Below are 19,966 nucleotides of genomic sequence, written 5' to 3' on the forward strand. Positions count from 1 at the left end.
AGCCTTGATTTTAATGAAAGACCAAGCAAACACCTTAGCTTACCTGTGGTTTAGAAATAAAACCAAAAAACCCCACATCCATAACACAATATAAGCTGAAATGTAATAGGTTAGATTTTTAAAGATGGAAACAAGATTTATTTATAAAGATGGAAAAAGGCTTAAGCATTTTACCCTCAGGTACTTTAATATATCACAAATTAAGGAATATCATAAAGGTATTAATTGAAAACTCCATTCAACTAATAGTCCTCTGTTCTGTCCATCATTCATTGTGGCATTAAATGTACAATAAACCCCAAGATATAACTTATGTAAGGTAGCTAATGACCTTCATGAAAGGAATGTGAAAGATCTGCAGGCAGAAAATGGTTACTGTACTTGCATACACCTGAAAAAATTCTAAGTACAATAGATGTATCAGTGGCAGATAGTTAAAGAGAGGGGAGAGAGAGAGAGAGAATGAACCCAAAGTTAGTGGCAAATAAAACTGATATAACAAGAAGCTGAAGATGAACAGTTCCCACCCATGCACTGTCTCCTATCCCCCAATTACTAGGAAAAGCATCAACAAGGATAAATACATGTAACTTACAAGCAAAATTATGACTCCTTAACCATTTTTTAGAAACCACCTCAGGTACAGTGTTTGCAAACAGGAGTTCCAACTTCTCACTTACCCTCCAAAGGTAGTCTAATCCTATTAGCTCCAAATCATCCATCATATAGGCTCTTCTTTTTGCTACTAGTTTCCCTTCTCGACAGTTAACAGCTTTGAAGAATCGTTCAAAACATTTCATTCCATTTTCAGTTAACAGGAAAGGATCAAGCTGAAGCACATTACTTTCAAAGAAGTCCTTATTAATATCAGGATCTAAGTCTGGTTCATCCCCCATTAACTTGGAATACCACTTAAAACAGGCTTCACGATCACAAAGGTAAACTGCATTTTCTGCTAGGCATTTCCATATTTGTTTTGCCTGAGGAGCACAGAGCCACAGTTGGCCATCCTTCAGTAAAAATCTTGGAAAAATTTAAGAAATCTGTAATTAGGTCTATATAATTTTACCCTCAAACACAATTTATTTCAATGTGTCTAAAATAATTCATTTAGCACAATCACATTTTAATTACAGCTTAAAAATGTGTTCTTTCAAAAAAGCTTATTTCTTAACCATGTATCTGGCAGGAAAAAAATATCAGCTATTAAATTCATTTATTTAACAAGCATATATTCATGGGGCAACTATTATACTCGAAGAATTATGCTAGATGATGTGAGCTAAATACAGAAGCTTCTTTCTGACTCTCAAGAAGTTTAGGCTTTGAAACCAGATCCTGACTTAGCTCCCTGCATATATGGTTTCATTGCAAAATAGGGTTATTATGTTAGATGACTCTGACATAACAGAATGTTTTTATAAAATAAAGCTTCTCAAAATTTTTTAATTTCTAAAAATATTATACTCAATACCTGCACACAGTAAACGAAACAGTCTATGTAATTTAAGCTTATTTCTAGGTCAGTGATCACTATAATATGTTTATCAATATTCAAGATGTCCTCTGGTGCTTTTTAGCTGTGTGACTATTAGGTGTCCATTAAAATAAAACTACAATGAAGCTGATAATTTTCCTTCAATCAGTGTCTTCCTTCAGTTAGACTCTAGTTTCTCTTAGCACTCTTCTACTTTCTCTGTGTGTTATTTCTATGAATGATAATGAAAGAAAACGTAAGTTAATTTTAATCTGAATAATTTTACATTTAATTCTTAGTTAACAAATGGTGGCTTCATTTCTAATACAGTATGGTGTATTCATTTAATGTCAGTGGGTTTCTTCTTTTGGGTCTTAACTGTAGGTCTTTAATATCTCAATAAATCTAGGTCTGAGTATGAAGGTGCCTTTTTAGAACTTTTTAATTCTATCTAATCTCTCCAATTTACAAATGAGCAACATGAGGGCCAGAATAATAAAACACCTTTTCCTTTAGTGAACTACACTACTACGTATGTATAGAGCAGGAACTACAATAGGTCTAATTCTAAACTTTAACAGAATAAGTAAATTCTAAACCATTTTTCTGTGTCAGTAAACCTAAGGGATACAGTACACAAATGTCAATAATAGTGGCCCACTGTGGGAGAGAATCTAGATATGAGGTGGCAACTTTTTTTTCCTTGGATGTTTGGGGGGTGGCGGGGGGAAGAGCACTTTAAAAAAATGTCATAAAATCTGATGACTAGATTTTAATGTCATAAAATTTGATGACTAGAATTTTTCCTAAGTTGGAATGTGTAAACACTTGCATCAGAGAGATCAGATCTATCTGACAGATTATAAAATTCTTAAAGGTAGCTATGGATTGACTTAGAAAATAGGTTGTATGTCAATCTAAATATTCCCCATAAATTACATGGTTCAGCAACAGAAATATAGTATACAACATACTCTAAAGAGAAAATTCCCAAGAGTAAATATGTATGAAAAATAATAAATACAAGATTTTATGAAAAACTGATAGCCTGGGCATTCTTTCCTAACATACTTATGATTTAAATATACTTTTCTGCTATGATATGCTAACTGAAATTCTAAGCAACCTCGTTATTTAAGCTACATAGCCATATCCATACACATAAATAGACACGTCATTAAAAGCTAAACATTACAGGGCTTCTCTGGTGGCGCAGTAGTTAAAAATCCACCTGCCAATGAAGGGGACACGGGTCTGGGCCCTGGTCCAGGAGGAGCCCACATACCACGGAGCAACTAAGCACGTGCACCACAACTACTGATCCTGAGCTCTAGAGCCCATGAGCAACAACTACTGAGCCTGCGTGCCACAACTACTGAAGTCTGCATGCCTAGAGCCTGTGCTCCGCAACAAGAGAAGCCACCACAATGAGAAGCCCGCGCACCGCAACGAAGACTAGCCCCCACTTGCCAACTGGAGAAAGTCCGTGCACAGCAACGAAGACCCAACTCAGCCAAAAATAAATAAATTTATATTAAAAAAAGTTAAACATTACTGAGCAAATTCAGTATTATTTAGTTTTGGCTTAAAAGATAGGCTATTTTTCCTTATCTCCACCTTAAGTAATGTTATTATATATAGGTTTAGTTTGCCTTTATCAGCCATTGTTAGAATAAATAAAGCACCTAAGCATACCAACCACCCTTTACTGCCATGATAGCATTAATGTTCCTTACTGCCATGATATAGCATTAATGAAAATGTTCCCTGGATCATGGTTTTTCTGTCCTATAGTTCAAAGTATGAAAATGTATGAAGAATAAACTTTAATTTCTAACAGAAATAAACATAAGCTCCACTCTGAAATTTAAAATGTATTTTCTTCAAAATCCAATAAAAGAATAAAGTTAAAGATTAGCCAATAATTAAAAGGCATTTAATAATGAACACATAGGAAATGCTACATTAACTTTTGGCAATGGTTCTTATGTGGGGAAATACTCAGTTACAGGTGAAATGGCTATCTAAAAAGGACTCAGCCATGAAGAATGTTAACATTGCATTCCTTATGTATGCCTTAAAGAGAACAGCACTAATTGTTTAAAACTAACCTAAGGAAATTAAGCCGTTCTTGAACTTCTTGAACATGACTATATCTACTCCCAAGCCTCACAGTTTGTGGGTCATAGTCTTCATGGTCTGCAAATTAACAAAAATATTGCATTATACACATGTATATCCACATCACTGTTGACTTTAACCAAGAGAAGTTAAGAATCCAGTAATCATTTATTATTAATAGGCAACATGTAATAGATATATTTAAATAATCTAATTTTCCCCACAAAAATGAACACTTGCTTTTTACACAGTCAAAAGGAAAATGTGATATGTGCTATAAAAAATAATTTTTCAGCAGAGCCCTTCCATTTTTCATATATAATGAAACAAGTCTGTGAGAAAAAAAATGACTTTATCCCCTTGACTTTTCCTTCTGTTATATTAACACCAGTTACTGTAGTATTTCTGCATACACAACATCATTAAGACAAAGTTACATATGTTATTGCATTTGATAACGTTATCATACAATTTCCTTAATCATCAGACTATGAATGTCTGGGGTATTTTTAAAAAATATATAAAACAAAACAAATCTAGCCTCCCATATGACCATGAATACATATGTTGGTAAGTTGGCCTATACTTAGGTTGAAAATTCTTTTTTAAATATAAAACTAGTAAGTACTCTGGACTTCTGTTATCAACTTCATATACTGGGTGAAAAATTCTCTCAGTGTTTGTCAATGAAAAAGTGAAGGAAAAATCTGAAAACACGTATTTTCCTAAAAATACCATTAATACTTTTTGTGTCTGAGATGCTTCCTTAAAAAAGGTATAACTCAAAAAAAAAAGGTATAACTCAACTAAAACATGAGTTTTAGAAGTCTGTCTTAGGGGACTTCCCCAGTGGTCAAATGGTTAAGACTTCACCTTCCAATGCAGGGAATGAGGGTTTGATCCCTGGTAAGGGAGGTAAGATCCCACATACCTCACAGCCAAAAAACCAAAACATAAAACAGAAGCAATATTGTAACAAATTCAATAAAGACTTTTTAAATGGTCCACATCGAAAATCTTAAAAAAAAGAAAAAAAAGCCTGTCTTAAAAAATTCTCATAAGGTTGTTTATCTCAGTATCAAGCAAAATAAAAATCACAAAAGAAGTAGGAGGACAGGATAAAGACCTCTGCCTGAAAATAACCAAATCTGTTTGGGTGGAACAGAAGACAGTGGAAATAAATGCTTCAGACAGAGCTGCCAACCACTCAGGAATCAAAGATATTTATTTCAAAAATCTGAAGTACTGGTATTTCTCAATTATGCATCTTTTAGAACTTGTATTATTGTCAGTACTGATGCCAAATAATTCAAACTGTATGAGCTCCTTTCAGAATTGGTAAAGGCAACCCAAGTCATCAAAATGGCAAGATTTTACATTTCAGAAAAACCTGAATTAGAAGTAAAATGTTGACTTGCTATAAAAGATGGAACATAAAGGATGCTAGAGATGTATCTGGAATTGGACTTGGGAAAGAAAGGCACATATTATCACTGCTTTACATTTCCAGATGCATGAGCATCTACTACCAGTTCTATAATCTTATTACATCCTTGTAAGTCATCAACTGCCCAAGCCTCAGGCCTCCAAAAGTGTGGAAATTTATGTTCTACTACATACACATTTTCTGGTATTTCAAGAGTGCTGATCTTGAAGTACCTGACTAAACTTTATGCCACCACTTTGGCTGCTTTTTATCCCTTAAAGACCTCTGTCTGAAAACGTCTGCGTGTGTGCTTACTTGGCAGGATTTGGAGGTGGAGACACACACATATGCACACACAGAGGTAAAAGCATGGTACAACTTTACTTTTTCATATAATTTCAAGTGCAAAAATGATACAAGACTAGTCTTTACCCACATGTACCTATTGTTTATAATCTGTCCATTTGTTTTATCAGTATCTCTATTTATACACATTTGTATCATTTTGTGAACCATCTGAAGGTAAAGCTGGTCATTTTTACTCCCTAAAACTAGCCCTACTGACAAGGAAACAGCCATAGTACTTACATGATTTTAAGATTAATCCAAGACTAATTGAGCATATACTCAAATTTGAGCATATACTCAAATTTCATTAACTGTCTCAGTAACATTCTTTTTTGCTTCCCTTTTTCCCAATCCAGAATCAACTCTAGGCTCACATATTGCATGCAGTTGTTTTCTTAGAGTCTCCTTAGTTCTTCTTTGTGTATTTTTACCTTGACTATTTTAAAGCTATTTGTGTAATGCCATTCAATTTGCATTTGCTTCATGTTTCCTCTAGTTAGACTCAGGCTATGCATATTTGGCAAGAAATACCACAAAAGTAACGCTATATCTTTTCCCATATATCATTATCAGAAGCAAAGACATCAGTTTATCCCAATATTAATAATGTTAATTTAACTTAAATAGCTTACTTAAGGTGTTTCTACCAAATTTCTCCAACAGTTACTACTTTTCTCTTTGTAATTAAATATTTGTGGGAGAATACTTCGATACTATGTCACTGTTCTGGTCCTCATCAAACTTTCACTTACTAGTTTTATCATCCATTATTTTTTCCTACATCTATAGTTGACATCTGCCTCCATTTATATATTTTTAACACTGTGAACTCAAGGACTCATACACTGAAAAGGTTATCATTAATGGTATCATTATTTTAATGGCAAGTCAGAGCTTACTTCTTTTTGACATTGAGACATGATTCTCTAAAAACACTTTCTAGCATAATGATGTTCAAGTCTTATCCTGTACGTTCCTGTGGTAGCCTTAAAAAGTCATTTCTCCAAAGAACTATAAGCTTAGTAAAATGAGTAATATTAAAGATATTCTTTAAATTGCAAGATTCCACAAATATATTTAACAGTACTTCACGGCTAACAGGTATAAATGAGTAAGAATTACTACGTGAACAAAACACAGGATGTGCATTTTAACACACCACGGTTGTTAAATGACTCTTGTAAATACATCTTTTTTTGCTGCCAAGTGGTCCTGATAATAACCAAGCATCATAATGAAAGCAAAGAGAATGGGAAGAGGTAATGCAAACTGGCAGTCCCTAAAAAAAACAGATTTAAATGAATTGCACTGTGTAAGTCCTAAAAACTTTGCTCAGAAATAGGAGAAAATGATACATAAAACTCTCATTAATTTCAAATCAACACAAAGGGTATCCTCTCATGAACTAAGCTGAAGTGTATTATGTATTTTGTTGAGAAACATTAAAAAAAAATCTTTAACTGTGATTCAGGAAGTACTGGTGCATAACTTCAATAAAAAGTAGCTCATTTTTACCTTTCACATGTAAAAGTTATGAAGAATTTTATGTTACTTTCTTGTCTAAGATAACATGAAAGCAGAGGTGAAATCAGCTGCTCATGACACTACAGAAATAATTTTTCCAAAACCAAAGATGCCTAGTAGAAATGCAACATAGTTATGGCAAATGCATAACATGGAAGAAATGAAACTAAGGAATATCAGTGAACTCCAAGAACGTCACAATATATATCTTGTCACATGCTTGAACAGATCAATGTGCTGTTGAACAGCACATGCAGAACAGCATGCAATATGCTTCTCAGACATAAGCAATCACCATAGTTTGTGTTATTAGTTCTATATCATAGAATTCAATGTAAGTCTCACTAGAAAAATTAAGTTTGTCCCTATATTTAAAGGTCAACTGCTAAAAAGCACTGGTCAGAAACGTAAAATAATACATTAAGGAGGAAAAGGTTAGAAGCAGATGATATGAAATCAATTAATTCAGAGGAACTCATTAATACAACAAAATTTCAAGTACTTGCTATGCGTCAGGCAACATTCTAACAAGCATTAACTCCATTCTAGCAAGTATTAACTTATGAAGTTATAACTATTATTATCCTCATTTTACAGATTTGGTAACTCTTCTTTGAAGGCTTAAGTAACCTGCAAGTTATATAGCTATGAATGAGGCCAGGTTTTAAATCTAGGCAGTTGATAGAGCTTGCATTTGTTATCTCTAACTTTGCAAAGAAGCAATATAAATATGATACGGAAGAATGCTGCCGTTCTTGAGATCATGAAAGTGAGATAAACCAAGAGCACAAGTATAATCTGACTAAATGAAACAGAGGATCCTAGTGATGCTGAAGTGCACATGTGCTCCACCTGACTGCACTGGCCAATTCGGACTCAATTTATGGCAATGACATTAAGTTAACAGAGGAATTCACACAAAAGTGAATAAAAATTATTGAAATTAAATATGTAGCTGACTGTACTTTGGGAAAAGGTCTTAATTGGCATGTAGGAGGACTCTACCTCCAAGAAAGCCTGAGGTCATAAAACCTCAAGAGAACTATACACAAATCTCTCACTTATGTTGCTGATTTGGGCTGCTCTTGCAAGAGAAAATAAACTACAGTTTCATTCCTATACTGACTTCCCTGTCCTACCATTCTGCTAAGAATAAACCTTGGTATACCTAGTAAGCAGGACTGAGTGGGACCAATTTAAGCACCTGGTTCTTTGACTGCTTTTCTAGTACTACGACTAGAATGGACAGAATGGGTAAAATACGAGATGAACAGGAGGTCAGTACAATCATTTGGGTTATCTGAAGAGTAGATTAATTCTTGCAACACATTTATGTAACTTATATGGGTATGTATCAGCAAAAACTAAGCTACCTCTACAAACACCTTATTACTCAACCAAACTACAACATAGCCATTAAAGGTAAAATGACATGAACAGAGTCTACTGTTCTGGTCAAATAATGAGTTATTACAAACACCCACATTATAAATGTATGTATATGATTGAATTCTACACATCCTCATATATCACGTCAACTGGGCAATACTTTCAGTTCATCACTAAGCTTAATCATATCTTCAATAATGGACAACAGAAACTTTTCTTTTTCATACTCAAATATAAAAAATTGGGCCTACAAGGTAGCTGGTGTTTTGTCTGTCCTATGAATTTGGTATAATATAGAGGTACAGATGTACAAAGAATATTTTGTGCTCCAGCAGAGACATTCAGATTAAACTGTTAAAGAACAATTAATACTGGAATTGGTCTTCAAAGCACCAAGAAGGCTGCCTCACATATAGCAATTACTAAAAAAAGTTTTCTGTTGAACCACAGGAAACTTCATCCCAATAAGTTTAAAGTTTCATACACTGAGAACCAATGGTACATATGGTGATCTAGTAACATTTTAACCAAGTTCTCTGAAGAACTGAAAACATCAATGTAAGGTTATTAAAAACAACTGTAATATATACAAACAACAGACGTGGAGAAAACTGACAAGAGAATTATTAAGTTTTCTTGAAAAGCAGTTAAAAGTACTGTCAGTAAGAAAGGAAAGGTTTAAAAGGAGTACATACCCAAGAGGGTAACAACCAACTGTAAGTACAAGATAAAGTTCCCAAATACAGAAGGAAAGAAATCAGTTTAACAAAGATGAGCACGGAGAGAAACAAGCACTTAGTAAACAGTCTTGAAAAGTTGGCCTAGAGTTTTGGTCATTTAAGATTTGAGAGGTCAAGTGGACCCATAACTGAATATACCTTATAAAAACCAATTCACTGCCATTTTTTGGTCCTTTAAAAAATAAATATATTTTCATTTCTACAGTAATTAACATGAGGACAAAACAAAATACAGGGAAGACAAGGCCAGGTTGATTCCCAATAGTTAATTTTAGCTTTTAATACATACCTCTAGTATAAAGTCGCATGCTATTCATATAAGTTGCAAGGTTTTCTGCTACCAAAGTAACTAAGGCATGACTGTGCTGAAGTTGATTGATTAAATCATGACGATAAAATACATGGGGACTTCGCTGAGTTTGACTAAAACGAGAAGAACTTAACAGTATAATTAGGCAAATGAACACTGCTGTAACTAAGTTTACAGAGACTAAATTCTAGCTACTACTTTTAAAAGGTTAAAATACTTGACATCTGTAATAAAATTCGTCAATATTCTCCTTTTTTAGTAATAAAATATCAAGAAATCTGAGATTAACTGATGCCTCACAACATATTTATTCCAGTACTCTTACTTTACTTGAAAACTGTCTATCAGTATTCTCCAATTTCACCCATGATACTGATCTTACATGATACTAATATCAAAGCACAGCTGTTGTGCAGTTATATGCTAATCTACATTATCAAGGATATTAGCGATTAAAGGTTCATTCTAGAACACTGAATCTGTAGCCAGTTTTGCCCATGGATACCACCAGAAAGACACCTAGTTCCCATACTGTTTTGTCATTTTCAGTGAAATCAATCATAGTCACATCATTATTAATCTACTGGTGATCAAATCACCAGCCAACAGAGTATATATAGTATTTCATGTATAAGCAACCAGAAAAAGGGTATGTTTGATAAAAGGCAAAAGGCATGTATCATAGATCAGACAATAAAAATATGTCCTTCAGAAACAAATATTATTATTAGACTATTTCAACATTTCCTGCAGTATTTATCGCCATAGAATTTCCTAATTTCATATAATTTTTCTAGCACTAGGGGGAAAAAATAAAAATCCAACTTGAGAAAAACATTAAAAGTAGCATTATATAATTCTTTTAAAACAGTAATTTTATTTACATGCATAATCTTATCAGTTTAGTGCTATAAAGGATTTTGGCAATCATTAATTGTCTTACATACAAGAAAAATATTTCTTAAAGGTTAGAGAAGCATTTTAAGATGACAGCTAGTCAGACAAAACTGGGGTTCACTACCAGGAATCCTAATTGCATTGTGAATATTCTTGCACTACATTTAGCTTTCTACATGTTATTACTTCTCTTCTGTCATTAATTCAAAATATACTGCAAGAATATAAAGGGATAAATTATTCTAATAACCACTAATAGTTTAGCATCAAGTACAAACATGAAATTAACTATTTAAGAAAAATATAGCTAAAATAAAGAGTAAAAAAGTATCTTTAAACAAAGACTTGTCATCTTCCATAATTTAAATCACATTTAGTCTTACCTTTGAAAATTAACTTTTAAATTCAAGAAAAGGTAAAAAACACCCTTTGAAAATTCCTATTCCCTAGTATGAAATTTAAAATTAAAAAAAAAAATTGTTGAGAAATGTGTCAGAGTAGACCAGTTAAGAATATATTTAAGGACTGTAAGAAATACTATCATGTGGAACTTAGAATGAATATCAAGCCAACACAGAGGGAACTGGTAGAAAAGGAAAGATGAAATAAGGAGCGAAATAAACACAACCCACACGATACTGTCTGGCAGATCTGCTGGAATTGAGACAATTCTGAACTAAGTGTGGAAGGCAGTAACTTGACTCATACTTATCTGCTATATAAAACTGGGTATGTTAAACTGTGTCATTAAATATAAAGAAGAATAAAGAGTTCTTATTTCATTAAGCTTCCTGTTTTCCCCCTCTACTTTCTCTCTTTAAAATTTGCTGTTACTGATATTCTGTTTTCAACATAATATAAATAAAAATCAGAAAATTTTCTGAATTAAGAGCCTTACCTCAAATTTTGAGGTGCTTCACCAAACAAACTACAAATTTCTCTTATTTGTTTCAGTGCAGGAATTACCCACTTGTCATTTGTGCGAAGTTCTTCAATAAAGCGATCTATCCACTGGATCTTTTGTGTGTCTCGATCCTTACACATACACACACACAAAATTATGGTTATAAGGACAGGTGTTCAGTATCATTCTACCTTCAAATTACTTTGAGAATACAAAGTAGAAAAGCTTTTAAGCTAAGCCTCATAAACATTACGATGTAGTTATAATAGTTTAATGAAATAAAATGCTTTAAGTATGTTCTTCACTTGATGTTATCACCTAAATTCCAAAATGTAAAGTACTACTACGAAGTCAGTGTTCCATGGATTCAGATATATCTGCAACATGGTATAAATTCCATGTTCAGGAACATTCACAGGAAATCTGACTTTTAAAAAACACACTTAAATGTGGGTATTGCTTTTAACAATTTTATAACGTTCTTGATATTATAAAAGTTAGGAAAAATGTACAATCCCAAGTATTACTATATGTGGGTGCGATATTAGTATATTTTTATTGAAAGATCAAGGAACATCACTTCATCAAAAAATAACAGTATAATTATTTTTAATTTTAAAAAATTAAAATAAGAATAAAAACAAATCAACACACAAACAGAATGTTAGAGAAAACAGGCACGTTTTCACCTAAAGGAAAATTTAAAATGTTTAAAAATGTTGTAAGAATAAGTTTATTTCTAAAAATCTACCATACTTTACTTGATTTAGTCTTTTTTATCTAAGATCACTAATAATCATAAGTTTGAATACCTAACTAATTTTTAATTGAAATGATTCTATCTATAGGCATATTTAGGGAAGAAAAGGAATGTTGTTTAACAGCTCACATGGAGATATTTTTTGCAAGCACATGCGTATCTCTTTTTAGAAATGAAAGAGGCTCTATACTTCAAGTGTTTTTATTGAATACTATGAACTATATACACCAATAGCCATTTTAATTAGCTGTACAATATGCTATGGATTGTATTCTCAGTTTAAATGGTTTCTATTGTTTACTGTATAAATAATGAATGTCTTGGGCTTCCCTGGTGGCACAGTGGTTGAGAATCTGCCTGCCCATGCAGGGGACACGGGTTCGAGCCCTGGCCTGGGAGGATCCCACGTGCCGCGGAGCAACTGGGCCTGTGAGCCACAACTACTGAGCCTGTGCTCCACAACAAGAGAGGCCACGACAGTGAGAGGCCCGCGCACCGCAATGAAGAATGACCCCCGCTCACCGCAACTAGAGAAAACCCACGCGCAGAAACGAAGACCCAACATAGCCAAAAATAAATAAATAAAAATTTTTAAAAAGTCTTAACTCTAAATATCACAGTTTTCATGTATTTCCTAGGAAAAAATTTCTAGTGAAATTACTGAACTGAATTCTGTGTGCATATTTAAGGATTTAAAATTTTTTACATGTGAATACTAATTATGTCATGACTCCAAAAGCACTTTAGGTTGGAGGGCAAAAAGTGCAAAATTTATTATAGTTTTCCTTAATACAATAAATGAAGGCTGAAGCTGAAAAAGGCAAAACACTTTTACAGAATTCCATGAAATCCAACACCTATTAACATAGCAATATTTAAGACCCTATGGCAGGCAATTTCTAAATAACACATTAAAGGAAGACGCAATACTTTAGTGCTAAGGAAATATTTCATCAAAACAAGATGCACTTGGGACTTCCCTGGTGGCGCAGTGGTTAAGAATCCGTCTGCCCATGTAGGGACAAGGGTTCGACCCCTGGTCTGGGAAGATCCCACATGCCATGGAGCAACTAAGCCTGTGTTCCACAACTACTGAGCCTGCACTCTATAGCCCGTGAGCCACAACTACTGAGCTCGAGTGCCACAAATACTGAAGCCCTCATACCCTAGAGCCTGCAGGCTGCAACTACTGAAGCCTGCATGCCTAGAGCCCATGGTCAGCAACGAGAGGCCACTGCAATGAAAAGCCTGCACACCACAACAAAGAGTATTTCTTGCTCGCTACAACTAGAGAAAGTCTGAGCATAGCAATGAAGACCCAATGCAGCCAAAAAAAAAAAAAAAAGAAAAAAAAAGAAAAAGGAAGTAACCCAGGTAAAGAATGTTCTCTCAATATATTCACTTAGCTATACAAAAGAAAGCACTTTAAAAAAAAAAAGACAACACTTTTAAAATCTATGAGGTCAGAAAATATTTCTAAACCTTCACAATTATATAATTTTCACAACCTGGCAGCATCACCTTTGCTCAACTTGATTCAATTCAAATCCAGCTGAAAGCAGAACACCTGCCCTGAGGTAGCTAAAAATACCCTGCTCATTTTTTTTTTTAAGGGAATATAACACCTTTATATAGCCAACCTATCAAAAGGATAGCATATCACTGCTGATAAAAATCCAGAAACAGGTCCAAAAACCTAAGTAAAATTAGTATAAAAATGCATACTTAAAATCAGTAAACATAAATGACACAAGTTAAACACAGAGAAGATGTTGTGAATTGCTAAACCTCTATTTAGAAAATTCTGTTAATTATGTTTTGAGCAAAAATACTTAATTACCCTTACCTCCAAAGTAATAATTGGTTTTAATGAATGACGATTCCATTTTACCATCATATATTTAACTACAGTATTATTATTATGAGTTGTTTTATCTGTACAAACCCTCTCACAGGGTGGTAAAGATGCTTAGTGTATGACACAAAAACTTGTTGAAAAACATGTAAGAGGAGGAAGCCAGGCTTATATGACAAAAGTAAGACGATCCCTCAGAAATTACCTGGAATGATTAAATAATGGGATTATCCTCTAACAAAGTCATCCTAATAGTGGGGAAAAAACAGAAAATGAGCAAAGCAGCACTCCCATACCTGGGAACAACTATAATCTAGTATTTTTATGTGGGCACTGAGAGCTAGGTCCATGATGTCTACAGGCACATCATCACTATGAGCCAGATTCCAAAGAAGGTTCAATACTTTGTGTGCCATAACACCGTCTTTATCATCTTCTGCAAGACGTCGTATCAGCTCAAGTAGCTTTTCACGTTGCTTTTTACTTGCATTTGTCCAATTTGCCTAGGAAAAAATTTTAAATTACGTAAATATCACAATTTATACATGTATTAGGTCATCACTACTTTAATTACAGGGCTTTGGATAAACTAACTCTATTCATCACACCCACACATGCATACCAACAGCATAATTCATTTCTCATTTGAGGAAACTAATAGTATTCAAAAGGAAGATTAATCTAAATACCAGGAGAAAAAAACTTCTATCTACAACTTTAACTCCATCACTGCTGACTTTAATATTACATAATAAAAAGATGGAGAAAATACCCAATAAAAAATATATTAAGAAGTTCTAAAACTCAACAACAAACACCCTGATTCAAAAATGGGCAAAGGACTTGAACAGATATTTCTCCAAAGAAGACTCAAATGGCCCATAAGCATATGAAAAGATGCTCAACATCACTGATTAGGGAAATGCATATCAAAATTACAATGAGAAAACACCTCACACCCACCAGCCTGGTTACTACGAAAATAGCAAGTATCCATAAGAATGCAGAGAACAGGGCTTCCACAGTGGCGCAGTGGTTAAGAATCCGCCTGTCAGTGCAGGGGACACAGGTTCAAGCCCTGGCCTGGGAAGATCCCACATGCTGCAGAGCAAATAAGCCTGCACACCACAACTAACGAAGCCCACGGCCTAGGGTCTGTGCTCCACAACAAGAGAAGCCACTGCAATGAGAAGCCAGCGCACTGCAATGAAGAGTAGCCCCCACTCATCGCAACTAGAGAAAGCGTGCGAGCAGCAATGAAGACCCAATGCAGCCAAAAACAAAATAAACTAAATTTATTTTTTTAAAAAAAAAAAGAATGCAGAGAACACAGGTCAGGATGGCCGAGCAGTATTAAGGCACTACGTTCAAGTTGCAGTCTCCCCTGGAAGCATGGGTTCGAATCCCACTTCTGACAAAACATGTCTTCTGGACTTCCCTGGTGGTACAGTGGTTAAGAATCCACCTGCCAATGCAGGAGACATGGGTTTGAGACCTGGTCCAGGAAGATCCCACATGCCACAGAGTAACTAAGTCCGTGTGCTACAACTACTGAGCCTGTGCTCTAGAGCCCGTGAGCCACAACTACTGAAGCCCGTGCGCCTAGAGCCCGTGCTCCGCAACAAGAGAAGCCATGGCAATGAGAAGCCTGCACACCGCAATGAAGAGTAGTCCCAGCTCACCACAACTAGAGACAGACTGCATACAGTGACGAAGACCCAATGCAGCCAAAAATAAATAAAATAAAATAAACAGAAATAGTTCCTGCATTTGAAAAGATAGAAGATAAAATAGATTTACTACTATTTCTTCCACTAAGTACAACTAAAAACATTATACATGAAACAAACTCTGAAAATTGAAGAGAAGAAAGCAGAACTGCTAAGAATGTCAAAATCTGAGGAACAACAAGGCAGCTGACTTCCCCAGATTTTTCTTCATATATCCCAGACTAGAAGCTAAGAAGCCAGCGATTTGGAAATCAGTGCAGACAAGGAAGTCATTCCCCGAAGCCACCTCTACAGTCAAAGGGTCAAAAAAGGGGCAACATAGCATGACAGAAAACATTCAGAAAATAACTGCCTTATTCTAAATAAACAACATAGAAAAAATTATGGCCAATGCACATACATATCACATAAGGCTGTTTAGCAAAGCATCTCAACACCTGGTTGGGTGAAATAATAGAAGACCAAGTAGGGAGCTAGGATTTCTACTGTCCAACAGTAACAAAGAGTGCCTGCTTGTATGGTGCCAGAGAAGGCCTAGTAGAGTCAGGACTTTTACTACTGCCCAGCAGTTAATAAGGTCACCCCCAACCATGGTGTCAGAATGGATCACACAGTGTGTCAGAATTTCCTTTACACCTACCAGTGGAAAGGAATGTCCCACCCTGGGAGATAAGGAACACCAAGAGGGGAACCTAGAGTTAAATCTCTGTCTGGTTATAAAAATAAAGGGGCGGGCTTCCCTGGTGGCACAGTGGTTGAGAGTCCGCCTGCCGATGCAGGGGACGCGGATTCGTGCCCCGGTCCGGGAAGATCCCACGTGCCCCGGAGCGGCTGGGCCCGTGAGCCATGGCCGCTGAGCCTGAGTGTCCGGAGCCTGTGCTCCGCAACGGGAGAGGCCACAACAGTGAGAGGCCCGCGTACCACAAAAAAATAAAAAAACTTTAAAAAAAAGGGGCATTCCTCCCCTCCCTTGCCTGACGGGAACCAGACAAAACCAGCTTTAAAAAAGGGTTAAATAGGGCTTCCCTGGTGGTGCAGTGGTTGAGAGTCCACCTGCCGATGCAGGGGACACGGGTTTGTGCCGTGGTCCAGGATGATCCCACATGCCGCAGAGCAGCTAGGCCCGTGAGCCACGGCCGCTGAGCCTGTGCGTCTGGTGCCTATGCTCCGCAACGGGAGAGGCCACAACAGTGAGAGGCCCACGTACCGTTAAAAAAAAAAAGGTTTAAATAGGACTTCCCTGTTGGCACAGTGGTTAAGAATCTGCCTGCCAGTGCAAGGGGCATGGGTTTGAGCCCTGGTCTGGGAAAATCCCACATGCCAAGGAGTAGCTAAGCCCACATGCTGCAACTACTGAGCCCGCAGGCCACAACTGCAGCCTGCGCACCTACAGCCTGTGCTCAACAAGAGAAGCCACCACAATGAGAAGCCCGTGCACCACAACAAAGAGTAGCCCCAACCCGCCTCAACTAGAGAAAGCCTGTGTGTAGCTATGAAGACTCAATGCAGCCAAAAATAATAATAAATAATAAAGATCTTGATTAAAAAACAGGTTAGTCTCATGGTCTTATAATATAAAAACTCCTAGGTTTCAGCTGAAAGTTACTCAAACATAGCAAGAATCAGGAAGCTATTAAATTGGAAGAAAAAAAAATAAGACATCAACACTGAGATGACAAATCTTAGAACCGATGTTAAAGCAGCCATACAGAGACACTGTAATATGCAAGAGAAAAGAAAAAGAAAAAAAAAAAAAGAAACCTAAAAAGTGTACAAATAACTCCCAGGACAGCTGGAAAATAAAGAGAAAAAGAGAAAGAAAAACAGGAGAGAACAAACAGAACCCAAAAATAAAATAGCAAACTTATACTCTAATGTATCAATAATCACATTAAATATAAAAGGTCTAAATATACCAGATACAAAGCAAAGATTAACAGAGATTCTTTATACTGTAAGTATAAAGATGAAAGCAGGTTGAAAGTAAATGGATGTAGAAATACACAAGCATTTAAGGAAGGCAGGAGTGGCCGAATTAAATAAAATAGATTTCAAAGTACAATACATTATCAGAGAGAAAATGGGACATTATATATTGAAAAAGAGTAAGCCCATCAAGACATAGCAATACTAAACTTGCATGCATCAAAAATACATATATTACAAAGGAGAACTCCACAAAGAAATAGGCAAGTCCATAATAGAGACATCAACAACCCTCTCTAAGCGACTGACAGTACTAAACAGAATATCAGCAAAATACAGAACTCAACAGGAACGTCAACCACCAGGACTTAACTGACATTTACAGATAACACTTCCCCCATATGCAGCAGAACAGGCCTTCTTTTCAAAGTACCCACAGAAAATATACCAAGACAAACCATTTCCCATATATGAAAAAAAAAATCAACAAATTTAATAGAATGGAAATCAGACTGTTTCCTATCACAGTGGAATAAAACCGTAAGTCAGTAACAGCAAGAAGACAGAAAAATCTCCTAGTTCTTGGAAACAAAACATGTTTCTATGTTGTTGAAGAGACACCTTAATAGAGATAAAAAACATAATCAACTGAATGTAAATGAAAATCCAATACACAAAATTTACCTAATATATGCAGTTATGAAAGCAATGGAAGGAGGAAAATAAGTAGCACTAAAGCATAAATTAGAAAGGAGAAAATGCTTAAATAAATAATCTAAACTATTTTAAAAAGCTGGAAAAAGCAAGAGAAAGCCTGAAGCAAAAGCAGTAGGAATGAAATACCAAAGAACAGAACAAACACCAACAAAGAGCAAACAGAAAAACAACAGAGAAAGGCAATGTTGGATGTTTGAAAGAATCAATAATCTAACAAACTTCTAGTATTGTGAAAAAGGGAAGAAGTTGAGCATACACAAATTACCAACATCAAGAATAAACAAAGATATCACTACAGACATTGCAGACATCAAAGGATAGTAGGGAATAACAGAAACAATTCAACAAATAAATCTGACAATTTATATGAAATGAACTACACCACTGAAAAAACACATTACTACAACTCATAAAACATAAAATAGATAATTTGAATAGAACTATTAAGAAAATTAAATTCATAATTTACAAACTTCCAGAAACAAAATCACCAAACCAAGATGGTTTTATTGAAAAATTCTACCTAACACTTAAGGTACCACCAACTGTTCATAATTTCTTCCAGAAAATAGGAGAAAACACTTTCCAATTTACACTATAAAAGAATTAATACCTTGATATACACAGACACAAACAATCCCTCATGAATATAGATTTTAAATTCCTCAACAAATATTAGAAACTGAAATTCAGCAAGATACAAAGAGGAATAGGACATGACCATCTGTGGTTTACTGCAGGGATGGATGGCTGATTCAATAAGTGAAAAACAATTATTGTACTACTACATTAACAGTAAAAAAGAAAAATGATACAATCACATCAATCAATGTAGGAAAAAATCTGACAAAACTCAACATCTATTTATGACAAAAATTCTCAGAAAATAGAAATGGAGTAGACAATTCTCAACTCTGAGGAAGGTCATCTGTGAATAACATACTTAACATTACTCTTAATAGTGAAACATGAATGTTTTTGTCTCCCTAATATCTTAATAAAACAACGTTGTGTAAGAAATTCTAGCTAATGTAGGGGAAGAAAAAGAAAAGACATCCAGATTGGATCTGGATGGGAAGATTGGGAAGAAAGAAGAAAAACTCTTCCTATTTGAAAATGATATGATTTTGTATGTAAAAAAATCTCAAGGAACTCGGGGGGGGAAATTTAAAGATGCCTATATTTAAGATCACAGGGTATCAATACACATAACAAAATTCAATAGTTTCTACACAGTAGTGATAAACTTACAGATATCAGCCCTGAAAATACAGTAACATTTACAGTCACTTCAGAAAATATATTTAAATACCTAAGTGTAAAATAAACTGTTATAGGGTTTATAAGCTAAAAACTACACAACGCATAAGAACTCAAAGATCTAAATCAACAAAGAGGTATATGATGTTCATGGAATGGGAGATTCAAGATAGCAAAAATGTTAATTATCCCCAAATTGATGGAAAGGTTTCATGCATTTCTGTCAAAATCCCAGCAAGATTTTTTCACTGTATTAGACCAGATTATGCTAAAAATTACATGCAAAGGAATTAGAATAAACAATTTTGAAAAAAAGACAAATACAGTGAGAGGAATCTATGTGCCTGACCTCAAAACTTATATGCAAACAGTAATCAAAACCATAGTACTGAAAAGGGATAGACAAATGCAACAGAACAGAGAACCTAGAAATAGATTGATACAAATATACCTGACTGATACTTGACAAAGGTGCAAAACCTTATGTAGGTTTAACCTAATGTAGGCAAGAAGATGGCTTTTCACCAAATGGTACTTGAACAATTGAAAATACACAAGAGACCAAAACCAAAACAAACACAC

General features: G+C 35.1%; 1 protein-coding gene across 4 annotated transcripts in view; it reads right to left on the bottom strand.

Moving 5' to 3' along the window:
• The window catches only part of LOC137217798 (ubiquitin carboxyl-terminal hydrolase 9X-like), a 145,172-nt gene that overhangs the window by 77,584 nt on the left and 47,622 nt on the right, over nucleotides 1-19,966 (bottom strand). For 3 of the 4 annotated variants that reach the window (XM_067724759.1, XM_067724758.1, XM_067724756.1), the window contains exons 12-16: nucleotides 14,048-14,254; nucleotides 11,131-11,267; nucleotides 9,315-9,463; nucleotides 3,589-3,676; nucleotides 681-1,023 (exon numbers count right to left, since the gene is read on the bottom strand). In XM_067724759.1, coding sequence (XP_067580860.1) covers nucleotides 681-1,023; nucleotides 3,589-3,676; nucleotides 9,315-9,463; nucleotides 11,131-11,267; nucleotides 14,048-14,254 — 924 coding nt within the window. The remainder of the gene's footprint in view (nucleotides 1-680; nucleotides 1,024-3,588; nucleotides 3,677-9,314; nucleotides 9,464-11,130; nucleotides 11,268-14,047; nucleotides 14,255-19,966) is intronic. The other variant, XM_067724757.1, reaches the window with a different exon arrangement.

Source organism: Pseudorca crassidens, chromosome Y, assembly GCF_039906515.1.
Source record: "Pseudorca crassidens isolate mPseCra1 chromosome Y, mPseCra1.hap1, whole genome shotgun sequence".
Lineage (NCBI taxonomy): Eukaryota > Metazoa > Chordata > Mammalia > Artiodactyla > Delphinidae > Pseudorca > Pseudorca crassidens.